The 14,249-nt window shown below is 37.4% G+C and overlaps 1 protein-coding gene across 2 annotated transcripts in view; it reads right to left on the reverse strand.

Annotated features, from left to right (window-relative positions):
• Positions 1–5,597: 5,597 nt before the first annotated feature.
• LOC428421 (macrophage mannose receptor 1-like) overlaps positions 5,598–14,249 on the reverse strand; it is a 37,818-nt gene continuing 29,166 nt past the window's right edge. The window contains exons 26-30 of one of the 2 annotated variants that reach the window (XM_040686159.2): positions 13,703–13,855; positions 12,390–12,506; positions 11,974–12,141; positions 10,756–10,791; positions 5,598–6,196 (exon numbers count right to left, since the gene is read on the reverse strand). In XM_040686159.2, coding sequence (XP_040542093.1) covers positions 6,144–6,196; positions 10,756–10,791; positions 11,974–12,141; positions 12,390–12,506; positions 13,703–13,855 — 527 coding nt within the window. In that variant the 3' untranslated portion in view covers positions 5,598–6,143. Of the gene's footprint in view, positions 10,418–10,755; positions 10,792–11,973; positions 12,142–12,389; positions 12,507–13,702; positions 13,856–14,249 lie in introns of both variants that reach the window. The other variant, NM_001319010.2, reaches the window with a different exon arrangement.

Consider the following 14,249-nt stretch of genomic DNA (forward strand, 5'->3'; position numbering starts at 1 on the left):
TGCTTAAGTACAATTTATGTCATTCTAAAACCAATTTAAATATAGAAAATAATTCACTGGTTGGGATTGACATTTGCCATACAAAATCCATCACAACAGATGTCTCAATTCCCTGAGACATCTTCTCCAGGAAAGACAGATAAAGCACACAGGCTAGATACTCACAAATTATTGAACTAGAATTCATTCTGCAAACCTCATCCATCATATTTACATAAGGCCCCATTCCTGCCAGTCACTGCGTAACGTGCAGCACAGAACATTTGACTAGAGCGGAGCCTAAATGGGAGCACAAAGAAACACAGCTTACTCTAGGCAAGTCTCTATTTTTAGCAGAAGTGAATCTCATATAAACTTCTTAGGGAGCAGCTGTATGTGGTCATAGGCTTGTTTACATTGCTGTGTCTCATTTCACTTTTGAATGCGGTTTTTAAACTGCTTTTGCTAAACTGGAAAAATAAAAAGTAAAATGATGTAAATATACTTTTTATTTCTTGTTTTAAATGGACTTAAAACCAAGCTACATTACAAGGTATATGGGCATGTTTATACAGTAGAAGAAACCAATGTAATGATTAATTCAGTCTCATGTACAAACAAAAGTAAAACCTGAAAGTAATTATGTCCAGCTACAATCAGTGTTCCTTTACTTTTTTAGTTCTTAAGCAGCAAAACCATAGCAACCAAAGAGCAAGAGAGGGTATCACAAAGATGTTTTTCTTGAAAGAAGCATCAAGCACAAGAGGATTCCATCCCCCAGAATAAGAAATCAGGCAGATGAGGAAGTAAAGCAGCATGGCTGAGCAAGGACCTGCCAACCAAGCTGACAGAAAAGAGGAAAAGTATAAGCAGTGGAATGGGATGGGTGGCTTCTACTCTGCCCTTGTAAGGCCCCATCTGGAGTACTGCATCCAGGCCTGAGGCCCTCAGTACAGGAGGGATGCAGAGCTGTTGAAGTGGATCCAGAGGGGGGCCATTAAGATCATCAAGGGGCTGGAGCACCTCTCCTATGAGAAAAGGTTGAGGGAACTGTGTTTGTTTAGATTGGAGAAGAGAAGGCTCTGGGGAGACCTCATGGTGGTCTTCCACAGTATCTGCGGGGAGCTTTTTATACTTGAGGACTTTTTACACAGTCTAGTAGTGGCAGGAAAGGGGCAATGGCTATAAACTAAGAGAGGAGAGATTGAGGTTAGATGTTAGGTTGTGGATGGCCCATCTCTGGAAGCATTCAAGGCCAGGTTGGATGGGATCCTGGGCAGCCTGGTCTAGTGATAGGCAACCCACGGCAGGAGGGTTGGAACTAGATGACTTTTAAGATCCCCTCCAATCTAAGCCATTCTGTGATTCTATATAATTCAGTAAGAGTAAGAAACCACTTCTTCAGGTGCTCACTGCCCCTAACAGTGAAAAAAAGAAACACAGAAGCAATGTGCTTACAATATTTATGACGATATAGACAAATTTTAGATATTTCTCATCCTCACACAACTATGAGAGCATTTGTAGTCATGAAGCTAGATATTGAGTACAGTTGTACAAGTTTTTTTCTTTCTTTCTTTATTTTTTTTATTTCTGGCAGTGTAGGTTTATCTATCAGTTAAAAGAACGCTGAAGTTGACTTCCTCTTGAAAAGACTGGTAATTTAACAGGACAGCTGGCTTTCTCCTGCAAAGCCTGACAAACAGCAGAGCTGGCAGAACAGCAGAAAACTGGAAAGAAAAAAAATCAGCTGATCAACTAATCAAAAAACACATATCTGAATAACTATCTAACTGGCAGCCATGAAGGCTGCTATGCAGAAAAACATTATTTGTTGCCCTATACTTAGTCTTCAGAGCTTAAGCATTGGGAATTCTAAGTATCCTTAGATTTGAAGGATAAATAAACTATGCTGCTCTGCATTTCAAGCATCATTCAAAAGTAAAGATGGTGTTGAACATCCATTATTTAGTCCCAAGGGCAAAGATTAAAGGATGTTATTAAGGTAAGTGAGAAGCAATAAAGGGCACAGAAAGGAAATTCTGTAGGAAATATGACAGCATATTTCTGAAACAAAGCTGACACTACAAAGGCAATGTTAGGAGAGTTATTAAATATTTGTTTCTATTGCTTGGTAGTTGGAAAATACGTAAACTCTTTTAAAATAATTAAGAGATACAGTACAAGAATAGCTTGACAAGAGAGAATTCAGTTAAGCTTTACTACCTCTGTCCTCTGATTAAAGCAGGCAGTTAGCACAATGTTTTCTGGCCTTGCAATGCATGCATTGCTGGTGCTATACAAACATTTCTTTGATTACAATAACGTGTCATAGCCCTACATACTCGCAAATCACCTGAATCAATCACAAAGCAATATCTTTGGAGCATAATATCTTTCTACTCATGTTCTGAGCTCCATGAATTATTTCATACAAATAAAGAGATCACATTTTACTTTTGTGCTTCAAATGCAGGAAAACCATTAAATAAGCAAGCATAAAACATGAGAATGTATTTTCTTCAGCATAATACATGTTTCAAGTTCTTGTAGATATAGTTTCTTTTCCAAGGCAAAATTAAACATTGCTTCAAGCTTTCATAATACCTCAGTGGCAGGCAAATGAAAGTTGATTATTTTAGGCAGTAAAAAAAAGCCTTTGAAGGAATCAGATCAGCAGACACATGGAAGAGGGAAAAGCATATCTGATAGCCCTCCAGAGCCAGAGGTCACATTTGGATAATTATGTTTAACAGATCCTTGCAGACTTATCCTCCAGAAAAACGATAAACCCATTTTCATCACCGTGCTATCCCATGGCAATTAAAATGCTTATGATTTTCTATACTTCCATAATATTTGGCCCTTAATCACTGTGTCTTATTATTGAAAATTCCTAGTGTATTTAACCTCATTGTGCACTGTAACCCAATCACAGAACTGATTACTTTGAAAATCTTTTCCCGTACGTCTTTTAGATCCTATGTAGTCTTTTTCAGTCACAGCCCTACACATTATAGCTGCATTATTCCTAATACTCCTACATGCTTTTTGAATGTTACAGGGGACTGACCAAATGCTTTTCAGTAGACTGTCAGAAATGTTTTTCCAATTAAAAACTGTTGCTGCACATGCTTTTTTATATTTTTATTTTTCCCACATACATAGCAGCATCTGCAGTTCCCATTTTGTTATCTTAGCAGTAGACAAATCTTTAAGTCTTTACAGTCAAGTTCTAATTTTAACAAATATGTATAACTTTGGGTTTTTGCTAAAGATCATAATTAGCTTTCTTCTAGGTGACCTGCAATAGCACATGAACTATGCTAGCCACGTGTGCACCAGGCCCTCAAAATTCTAGCAGAGCGTGAGGCATTATTTTGTAATACAAAAAAATCCCACATTTAGTCTTCTATAAACCATTATATGTATTTCCTAATTCTCCTATTACTGTATTTAGCTCAGAGAAATTCAGTTTACCTCTGAGAAAGATCTGTTTTGTAGTGCTCAGGAAACAGAGAGATTGTTTCACAGACTGAAATGGTATTTGTCACTTTATATTCCTTTGGCACTGAAGATCTATTCAGGAATAGATTATCCACTAGAGCAAACAGCAACTTCAACAGTGATGTTTCTCCAGCATATTCCGACAAGGTCTTCTGTTCTTGGGATTAACCTGAGTTTTCACTTCAAAAACCAGTTACTTCTGAAATCTTACGTACGTGCTGTAATAGTTCATAGGACAAGTCTGTTCACAGGTAACAAGTCTTCCATTGCTTCCTTCTGTGTTTGAAGGAAAAACAGGAAAAAATGGAGAGAAATACTGTCAGCAACTATACTGATGACATCTGATGTATCAGTGTTGTATTGACTCTAATTGCAATTCCATTTCATTTTTTTGGAAAATTAGCAAACAAATGTACCTAATGAAAGTCTGGGAAAATGTGAAAGCAACAAAATGAGCACTTACTGAAAGACAGTAAATGGACAATTACAGGAAGAATGGTGATAAAGAGAGATAATTTCATCCTGACCGTAACAAGAAAGTAAAGTTGGAAATAAAAGTGGCCATTAAATATTCTCAAGAGGAGAAAATTTGGAGTGTAAACAAGTTTCTGAAATTGAGCCATAGGCATTCCTGTCAGTTCTATGCCACTAATAAGTTAATACACTCGGCATTTTTGGGGACTTTTCAGTTTTAAGATTGAAAAGCAATTAACTGAACTCTAGCATGCTTCTGTGAGATAAGCACACATTATTATCCCTTTATCGCTGAGGGAGAAGCAGAGCAAATGGTTTTTGATTCGTCACATAGTGCACAGATCCTACCTGGAATACTGAAGTGGTGATCCCACAGGGCTTGCAAGGGAAGAACAAAAAAGAAAAGCAGAAGAAAACAATCAACATATTACTACATTTGCTTTATTTGAAAGTCAAACATAAGAGCTATGAGGAAAAAAAAAAATCCTATGACCCTCATTAAACCAGTAAAAGAGCATTCCAGCTGGAAAGATGATCAGCACATTATCTCATTCACCAGCTAAAAAATTAAATATGAAATTGGAATCAGTTCTCCTTTCATCTTGTCTCCCTCCAGTTCATTTATGTGCCTTGAGGCTCTGCCTCACAGTGATGCTCAAGGCCCAACGCAGCCCGTGCTGACCGCACCACGCGCCTGCCAAGCCGCAGCCCTTCGCAGCGCAACCTGACTGGGCAGCGAATCCTGGACACCTCAGTTCAGTCCCCGGCAGAGAAGGAAGTTTGCTGTCACACCACAGATGTCCCCGACGCTTCTGTCAGCGTTTACTGCAGCGAAAACAAAGTTGAGAGCCGAAGTTGGGCTCGTTCCCCGGCCGCAGCCTGTCGCTCGCTCGCTAGGTGTCGCCGCCGGCTGCCACGGAACATGGCGCTCGGCGCCGGCCGCCATCTCGGGCGGGAAGCGGGTGGCGCGGCCCTGCCATGAGTCCGGCCGCTCGCCGGGTCCTGCCCTTCCTCGGGCATTCTGCGTCTTACTCTGCGAGCATGGCCGCCACCTGCCCACTCCTGGTGCCAAGCAGGCTTCTCATATCGTGGAATTGTATCACCAAATGGCGTGGGTTGTAATTACCTTAAAGCCCACCCAGTTCCCACCCCGTGCCGTGGGCAGGGCTGCCCCCCAGCAGCTCAGGCTGCTCAGCGCCACGTCGAAACTCGCCGTGAGTGCCTCCCGAAATGAGGCACCCAGAGCTCTGAGCAGCAGTGCCTATGCCTCAACGACCTCTTCTGTATGAAGAATTTCCTCCTAACACCTGTAGACTGCATCCAGCTGAGCTTTGAGTATCTCCCAGCCTGGAGGCTTCACAGCCTCTATGGGCAGCCAGTGGCAGTCTTCAAGGCAAAAACAAATTGGGGTGCTTTCTATGTGCTGAAGATAAAGTCCCTGATGGCCATTTTTTGTGATTTATCTATAGCTAAAGCTATGATACTGTACAGACAAATGAGGCTACATAAATTAATTTCTGTCCAGATTTAGCTGAAGTGAACATTGGAAATTTCTTACAAGAGTTTATCTACTTGTTCACCAAAGATAGCAATCTTCTAACCTGGCATTAAGGTAAAGGACTTTAGGACACATTAAGGACTGTTTGAAATGTGCAAAAGGTAATGATTTAATTATTTTAAGAGTTGTAATAAATGAACTTGCGTGTTACAAATTGATTTCATTGATTCAGCCTGTTACATACAACAGTTTATACAGATCAGCAAAGATAATAGTTCCACTGGTATACTTCCTGACAATAATTGTAAACGAACAGGTAGCAGAATAAAAATTAATTAAAATTACTGCATGCATAATTGAAAAATAAACAAATAAATAACAAGATGAATTGTTTGATCACTCATTTTATGATCTCTTCTTACCATCTTCTACCTCGTGTTTCTTTTTTTCTCCCTGTAGTATTTCTTCTCTTTCCTAATGTTGAAATGATTCACTTGTAAAAGGAATCTGCTTGAGTGAATCAAGACAACATCTCTACAGCATAGTTGTAAGGAAAGCAGAAACAAAGATTTAAGCTGCTGGATGGTATAACAGATTTGTCAGTTCCTGGAGTAGCTGCAGTGATTACATGCAGTAATATTTGTATGCTCCATCTTCTGTATTCTTTTCTGGGCATGTTTTTGTCTTATGCTAAAGCAGTCAGGAATTCAGCAGCTGCAGCGTGTCTCAGACAACTTCCTGTTTTCCAGAAAGGAACATTATGATCATCTTTAATACCATATAAAAAGTCTTGAATCACAATTTTTTTTCCTCCCTATAAAAATTTGTTCTAAGTGAAGAAGTAGAGAACAAGGGGAAGCTGTTAAAATGTCTTATTTAAAATTTGTAACAACAATTGTTTGTGAAGGGATATCAGTTCTTAAGAATCCTAAATATTTTTAGCTGTTGTACAGTGAGAAAAAAAAGTGTTTCTGCATTTCCTGTTTATTCCACAAGCATAAGCATACTGGGGTCAGAGTTGCCCATGATTCGTTTTCCTGACATCATTACAGCAGTTGTGTGTTCTTTTGATTCTAACTTCAGAACTTACAAGCGGTGTAATTTCCTATAAGTCTCAGACTACATGCTGCTGTTTCTGGGTCACCATTCCTTCTCCCGTATTTACAATATCATATCATAGCTTTCTTTCATCAGTGTTCACTGTTTGGCACAGCTCCTTCCTTCACATTTTATATATATATATATATATATAACACATATATATTTTAGATATAAAACCAACCATGTCCTGCAATGCTACTCCAATTTTATGTACTAAAATTTACCATTCTATCAACAGTTTAATCTATCAGCATCTAGCAGTAGTAATAACTAGCACTAGTCTTGGATGTAAGAAAGTGAAGCCAAACTAGCACGGAAAACTGATAAGATTAATTATCAGAAAACTGCCAAGGTAGTTCTGAGACAACAATTGAATTGTAATTCCATACTTCTTCCTATTTTTACTCTGATATTTTGAATACCATATTATTTCAGTTTTTCTGCAGCCACAGTTACAAAATAAAACTTTTCCTTTGGCTACAAGAAGATTAAAGGTTCTTTATTTCCATTGCTGAGTGATATTTTCCTGTCACAAATTGATTACAGTGTACTTCTAGAGGAGGTAATGTATCCTTCAAAAGCTGGTAAGGAAAATCAAGAATTATTTGTAAAAGCAAGGTGAGCAGTTATGCACCCACACTCCAGTATAAATGCTGATGTTTAACAGCAGGGGCAGTGTGTCTTCTCTTCCCCACGATGAAGCTAATTTTAACTGAGATATTCATAATAAGCAGTATTTTTTCCTACCCCAGGCACTGAACTGAGAGGAGATTAACATATACAGGTCTTTTTGAAGAGAAACAGGCAGACATCTGTCTTGGACAGTGAGATAATGCACTGGAAGGAGTGACTGTCCTACGTAGTTTAACCAAAAGCAACCCTCTTGTGCAATATTCTTTTGTGTTGGAACTGTGGATGAGGGTTCAGTAATGTGTCAGTTCAAACAATAAACAGTTCAAAAAAGAGGTGTAGAATAGTTGGGATATTCCTGACACACAGATCCCTGCCCCAGTGGCTGTCCTTGCTGTAGGAATGCCATTCCATGCTGCCAACTGTAAGTAATGATGACAGTAACTACTTAACATGAACAGCTCTGGTGAGGGCTGTGGCCTTCTTTCCAGTCCCTTGGGTGGGCATGAAACTGCTGCACTAGCTCATTCTGTCCTTACCAATTCCCACTGCTGTTCACACCAGGATGCTTTCTCTCTTTCCCTTTTCTGAATCAGGAGCAAGCCTTCACAGCTTCTCAGTTTCTTGCAGGGGGATCAACAACATATTCTATACCTAGCCCATGATTATATCCATTTCTTGTTCTGAAGTGATGTTGAATTAAACTACAAAATAGTTGTACATAAAAAACTACATCAAACAATTTTCTAATGATAACCCTGGTGCTTGGCATGCAAAGCAGTCTGATTATTGAGCTCTTCTTGCTTCCAGCACAGAAGTGATACCAGCCATGATTCTTCCTAGGAGCACACAGGTGGTGCTGACCAGACCACCTTTGGTGACCAGAACGCTATGAGCTCAGTTTTTACAGGTAAAGACCATAAAACTTACAAATAACTTTAAAAGAATAAAATAAGTCATTTCTATGCTGTTTCCTAAAAATGCATTATTTCTTTTGGAAAAATAATTTTAATTTACGGGACTGTCTGACATGGACATATATACTGTAAGACTCCGCAGCCTGAATTACTTTTAAGTATAGAACAGGAAAAGCACTTTCACTCTTTCCACTTACAAAAAGACAAGTGTAACTGTTTGTTCCCAGATTTCTGTAGCAGGTATCCAGAAACAATTTAGTCATCCCAGTGGGAAACAGGTGGTGTTTTTCTCCTTCCATTTTTATTCAGTGTTCTCAGTTATTTCCTATTTCCTCTTGAGAATAACTGTGACTGCTTTTTCATCACAGGAGTGATGGGATTATGGGATTTACTATATCAATTTAGGATTTTTTTCTTATGTGTTTTTATCTCAGGGCTTTCCAAGGTGTTCAAAGGACATTAATTATAGAATTTACTTTTGATTTACTGCATTTTTATCTCCCTAAATAATCTGTAATTTTTGGTGGTGGATGTTTTTACCGCCATCTCTTCATTAAGTACAGTCATGCAGACATACTATAAAGGGAAATGTCTCACAGTCTAGATACATCTTTCAGTATATGTGATTGGAGATCCTTCCCTACAAACTCAGCCAAAGCTGTAGAATAAGGTATGTTCATCCATCAAAGTAGTGCAAGAGAAGAAGTGAAAGCTCAGGCAAAAACATCTGATAGCAAATATGTGATGCCTCAATGAAACAACTGAAGCAAGGAGCTACTACTTCCTGTCTAAGTAGCTAACAATAATATTTTTATTTTTACTGGCTATCTAGAGAAAAAGGCAATTATAAGCATAATACAAATGTGTTCTCAAGCTCAGGTGACACAAACGTATATCCTGGGGCATAAACTTATTCCACATTTAAACAGAATAAGTTGTACATAAGAATTTAAACTTTTTTGTTAGTCATCTTAAACATAGGAAATCCTGACTACAGTTCTTACAGACAGTTCTGAGAGAGCATCTGTTTCTCCTTACAGATACAGAAGCTCCTTTGCTCTAGCTTCTTCATACGCTTCTTTTCCTGAGTCCTTCTATTTGCCAGATGCCCTACAGAAGCTTGGAGCAAGGTGTTTCCATAACTCAGTGGGGACAAGAAACATGCAGAATGATCGACGGCCTGGAGGAAAACACTGCTACTGCATACAGCTGAAAAATCTCTGAAAGGGAATCTAATGGAGTACATTAACAAATGAAATTACAATGGGAATGGAAGAGTTTTGTTTCAAAAAGCATAGAAGTGATTTTATTCCTCTAAACTGGAAAGTTAGTTAATGAATTAGGAGATAACCTTATGCAATATAATGTAGCTATTTATTACACCTGCTTAGATTTTAAAAGAGGCATCAATACTGCATTCTGAAAGCATAATTACTGAAGTAATACCCGACAGATAGATCATCTCTTGTTGTATTAATCTGAATCTTGTGGGAAAATGCTGACATTTACAGAATTAATGCAAAAGTGCAAGGTTGTAGAAAATGATGCAATTGTTCCCAAAGTTTCGATCAGGAATCTTTTCAATTATTTTTCATCTATGTATTTACTTATTCGTATATCAAGGAGATGATATGTAACTCACAGAGACAAGTATGGTAGTAGGCTTTACATTAATGAAAAGATACTATAATGAATTGTGAAGCTGCAGCATTTCCCATCATAAGCTAAATAACACTGAAGCAGCACAACAGGAAAAAAATATGAAAAGATAGGAGTAATTATTTCCTTCATATGCAAAAAAAAAAAAAAAAAAAAAGCACTCAAAAAAACAATTTCATGTGGTAAACATCATAGGTTTGCCCTGACACTTCTCAGCCACACTCATTTATGTGAAAAACAGGTGTACTCTTCATACTAAAAAACAAACTGAAACATTTTGGAGAGCATATCTATACATGTGTGTATGTTTACATAAATCCATTAACTTCTTATCTGTGAAGGGATAAGACTATTATTTGAGTAGGAAAATACAAAACTGCCGTGAGATTTGACTAACAGTTGCATAGATTCGTTTTGTGTTTTTTTTTTGGAACTTAGGATATTTTATCAGACTACTTGTTGGTATGTGCATCGTCTTCTTGGATATCCAGTGCTGCTTCTGATCCACTCATTCTGGCTGAGATGCTTATTTGGTTTTGTCCTTTGTTCCTCAAGTAGAAGTAAACTACACTTACAGCTCCAACTATAAAAAGGGCTAATAAAACAAACAGCCATATGATGCCAGTAGAAAGTACTGTCTCCGTTTTCTGTCCTGTAATTGAGTGAAATAGAATCAACGCTTTTGATCTTAAGAGATTTCAGAATCCAATCATAAATGAAATTTCTTTAACAAGAAGTAAGAAAAATGCAATACACGTGTAGATTTTCCATTCAACACATTGGGTTTCTTCATTCACAGAACTGAATTACAGTTAGACAAGTTTGACCAAATAAGAGTTTAATTCAGAACTACCTGTATTTCCTGCACCTAGATATGGATTAAGTTTATGGAGTTTTTATTTCTAAATACTCTCAAAATTAGTATTTAGAAATTATTATTATTTTCACGTTGTATTTGAATATCTCCCACTGAAAGGTAAGTCTACTTACCCATATTTTCTGGTGACATCTCTGTCTTTTCTGGAGCTTTCAGAAGGAAAAGAAAATATTTATTCTGAATGTTTAAAAAAAAAAAAAAAAAAAAAAAAAAAGAGAAGCAATTTAAAAAGCCAGATCTTCATGAGAATTTGCCCCAAACCCACCTGCCCTCTCAGGGAGATAGAGCTAAGCACATGCAACCTCTAGAAGAAATATCACAGCATTCTACTAAGAGCATCTGATCTTAGCCAACAAGAAATGAGATTATAGCCAGATCCCTGTTACTCCCCAAAGGATTTTCAAATGTGTTTATTTCTGAGAAACTGCCCACGAGATCTGTATTCATTTTTCGGTATTTTCTGAAGCAGAAACATTTCATGAATGGAGGTCTTGTAAGTTAGAAATATATAATGAGGATACTGAGCTGAAAATGATCTGTGAGCTTAGCCTCTTTCTGCTAGAGACAGCCATTCCTTGTGGATGTGGTCCCTATTGTAATTGCACTTCCTAAACTCATTGGGTAAGTGAAAGGTGAACAGAAATATGAAGACTGCAAAACCAAATGGTCTTGTTATTTACCACTTTCATTTAGTGTCATTCGGCTATCAAACCTTTGAATTTTCTTGCAGGTGATCATTTTTGTATAAGAGATGATCAGCATTTTATTGAATGTGATTTTATCATGCTATAGATAGAGTGCCATGGGAATCTGTGTTAGCATAGTCCTCAAATCATCAGCTCAAAGGACAGCGATGAAAGCAACAACCAAATCCAGCATCAGACAGAGTTTTCATTGCATTCAGCAGAACAAGATTTTTTGAGAATACATTCCAGTGAAATGAAACAAGAATTGCTGCTTTTGAAATTAGGTTGTGCAATATTTGATGGAAAGATCTAAGGAAAACTATCTTTTTATTAAAAAGAAATGAGAAGTCTTTGTTCTTCTGGTTAAACATAGGTATCTGAAGTATTCTTGAGAGCTGCATGGAGCTGGTGGTGGCAGTTTTACAGGACTTGGAGCTGCAGCCTTATGGGGAGGCAGTCAGAATCCACATGGGATATCCTGTTGCCCCCGAGGCCTCAATATTTTGGCAACAGAGTGCTGCTATTGTTGTTTGCTGGTTTTACATGTAAGCCTGTAATATTTTATATTTTTACATGTTTTCCAATGTGTAATTTAAATACATTATGAGACATTATTAGCCTCAGTACATTAGAATTGTTACTTACTTTTTGCTTTTTTACAGATATATCCTTTTCTGAAAGAGCAGACGTTGGTGTTCCAGAACCCAGTCAATGCACATACTTCTCCACAGTCTTTATGCATTCTGTTTGCAGGCTCTCCAATTTGCCAGTTGACAAAATCCAATTCTGACTTGTCTGTCCATACCCATTGTTCTGATATTTAAAATAAGCACATATGTATAAAACAATGTTATAGAACAGGTTGTGGTAGGGAAAACAGCAAATTTTAACATGGATAATTGTTTCTGTTACAGTTCTAAGCATATGTAAACATGCATTGAAATAAACACATTTGATTTTTATGCATAGTTTTCAAATATGGATTTTTGCTCTCTTCTTAACAATGTATAATAATGTTGCATTATATGGTAATACACGATTTAAAAAAAGGAAGATATTACCTCTGTCATCTCTCTTTAGCCCTATCCAAAAGTTTGGAGATTTTCCATGAAGTATCTTAATGGTTTCTGCCACAAAGTTTGCTTCAGTATAGTCTCCTACAGATAACAAGTCAGCAGCTGAAAAGTATTAATGCATACATTTAAATGTCTCATTTTCTTACAGCTTAAGCCAAAAAACACTTAAAAAATATTATTGAATTGAGTAACATTCACAAGTCTTGTCATGGCTATTGTAATCCTATATTGTATGTTGAGCATGAGTGAGCTGTGTGGCTGCAAGTCAGTAAGAAGACATGGATTTTTTGTTTAGCCTTCTGCAATTTAGAGAAGACAAGTTTAGAGAAGACAAGAAGACAGATCCAACCCCACTTCAGACTTCAGGTAGGCTGAAAGTGATACATGAGATGTTTTTGGCACCACACATCCTGTCACTACAGCTCTGTCACTTGCCCGTGGCTGGGCAGCATTTTCAACAGTACTTGAATTGTGAAGGTGTTCAGATCTGTGTTGTGGTCACCAGGAAATCACCTACTTGACTTTGCCAGGGCAGCGTGGTACTATGGGTAGCATGTGCTCCAAAAGTGTAAGAACATAAAATACACACAAATGTTCAAATGCAATTCTTCCTTCTGGCTACTAGGTTACTTGCAATTAAAAAGAGTACTACTCAGAAATATGATGTTGATGTATAGGGTGTCTCCTATTCCTACTTACACTGAAATGTAAGCTGTTTCTCAGCAATTCTCAGTTAAGAAAGTGAAGAGAAATCTGAAACGTGGAATAAAACATTGACCCTAATGCACATAGAGCTTTTTTCCCACATAACAGCTGGCAGCAGCGATTCTTCCAGAGCAGGAGGGAGTGACTAAGCATGTTTTACTGGTTCATGGAAGCCAGATGACTCCTCAATCTCACTTATTGTCCAGACATTCAAATAAAATTATTAAACGGTGCCTTGGTACTAACAACAACAACAACACAAACGAACAAAAAACCTTTCCTACAAGTTTGTGTTCTAGTTCATGTTGTGAACTAAAAGAGTTTTTCTTTCTTCCCAATTACTGATTTCCATAAAACTAGTAGGAACTTTTTTTTTTTTTTTTTTTTTTTTTTGAGATATAAATGTTTCTCCTGGTAAATGAGAAATCAAAGATAGAATTCTATTATGAAATCTCATGTACCTTGTTTTCTTTGAAAAGCAATCTAAAAGCATCATTTGAAGTTTTAAAGTAATAAAAGGCATTCATATCAATATCGCCCATTATTTTACAGATTTCACTGCATCTTCAGTCTTTCTAAAACACAGCACTCACCTAGTCGGGCACATTCCTCATGAGCTTGAGACCATCTTTTTTTCCTGACAGCCTCAAAGTGGTAGCAGTGACCATGGAAAGGTATCCAAGACTTGTGTCCTTTTGATTCAGGGCATTTTCCAGGAAGCTGAGGGGGCTCAGTAGGGGCCGTTACTGGAAAGAGATCAGGTTTTGGAAGTTATAAAGTTTTTTTTTTTTTTTTTACCCCATTATACAAGTAAGAAAAGACTAAAAAAAAACCTATATTAGGTTTGTCATCAGAGAACTGAAGCATGTTCTAATAAGAGCTTGAATATGGCTTTGTTTGAGAACTTATTCTACTTCTTTTATCTGTCAAGGTGATTAAGAAGATACACTACTCTGTAAGAAGTATGACTTCTGTATAATTAAGATTTTTGTTGTGACTAAGTCAATAAAATATCCAACTGGTTTTCTGGCATAAATATCTGCTTCATTAGTTAAAACTTATTTTTAAAATGGTTTCTGACTTCAGTCTCAGTTATTGACAGGATCAAAACCTTGTATCAGAAACTGTAGTTGCAAATGA

The sequence above is a fragment of the Gallus gallus genome, chromosome 2, assembly GCF_016699485.2.
Source record: "Gallus gallus isolate bGalGal1 chromosome 2, bGalGal1.mat.broiler.GRCg7b, whole genome shotgun sequence".
Taxonomy (NCBI): Eukaryota; Metazoa; Chordata; class Aves; order Galliformes; family Phasianidae; genus Gallus; species Gallus gallus.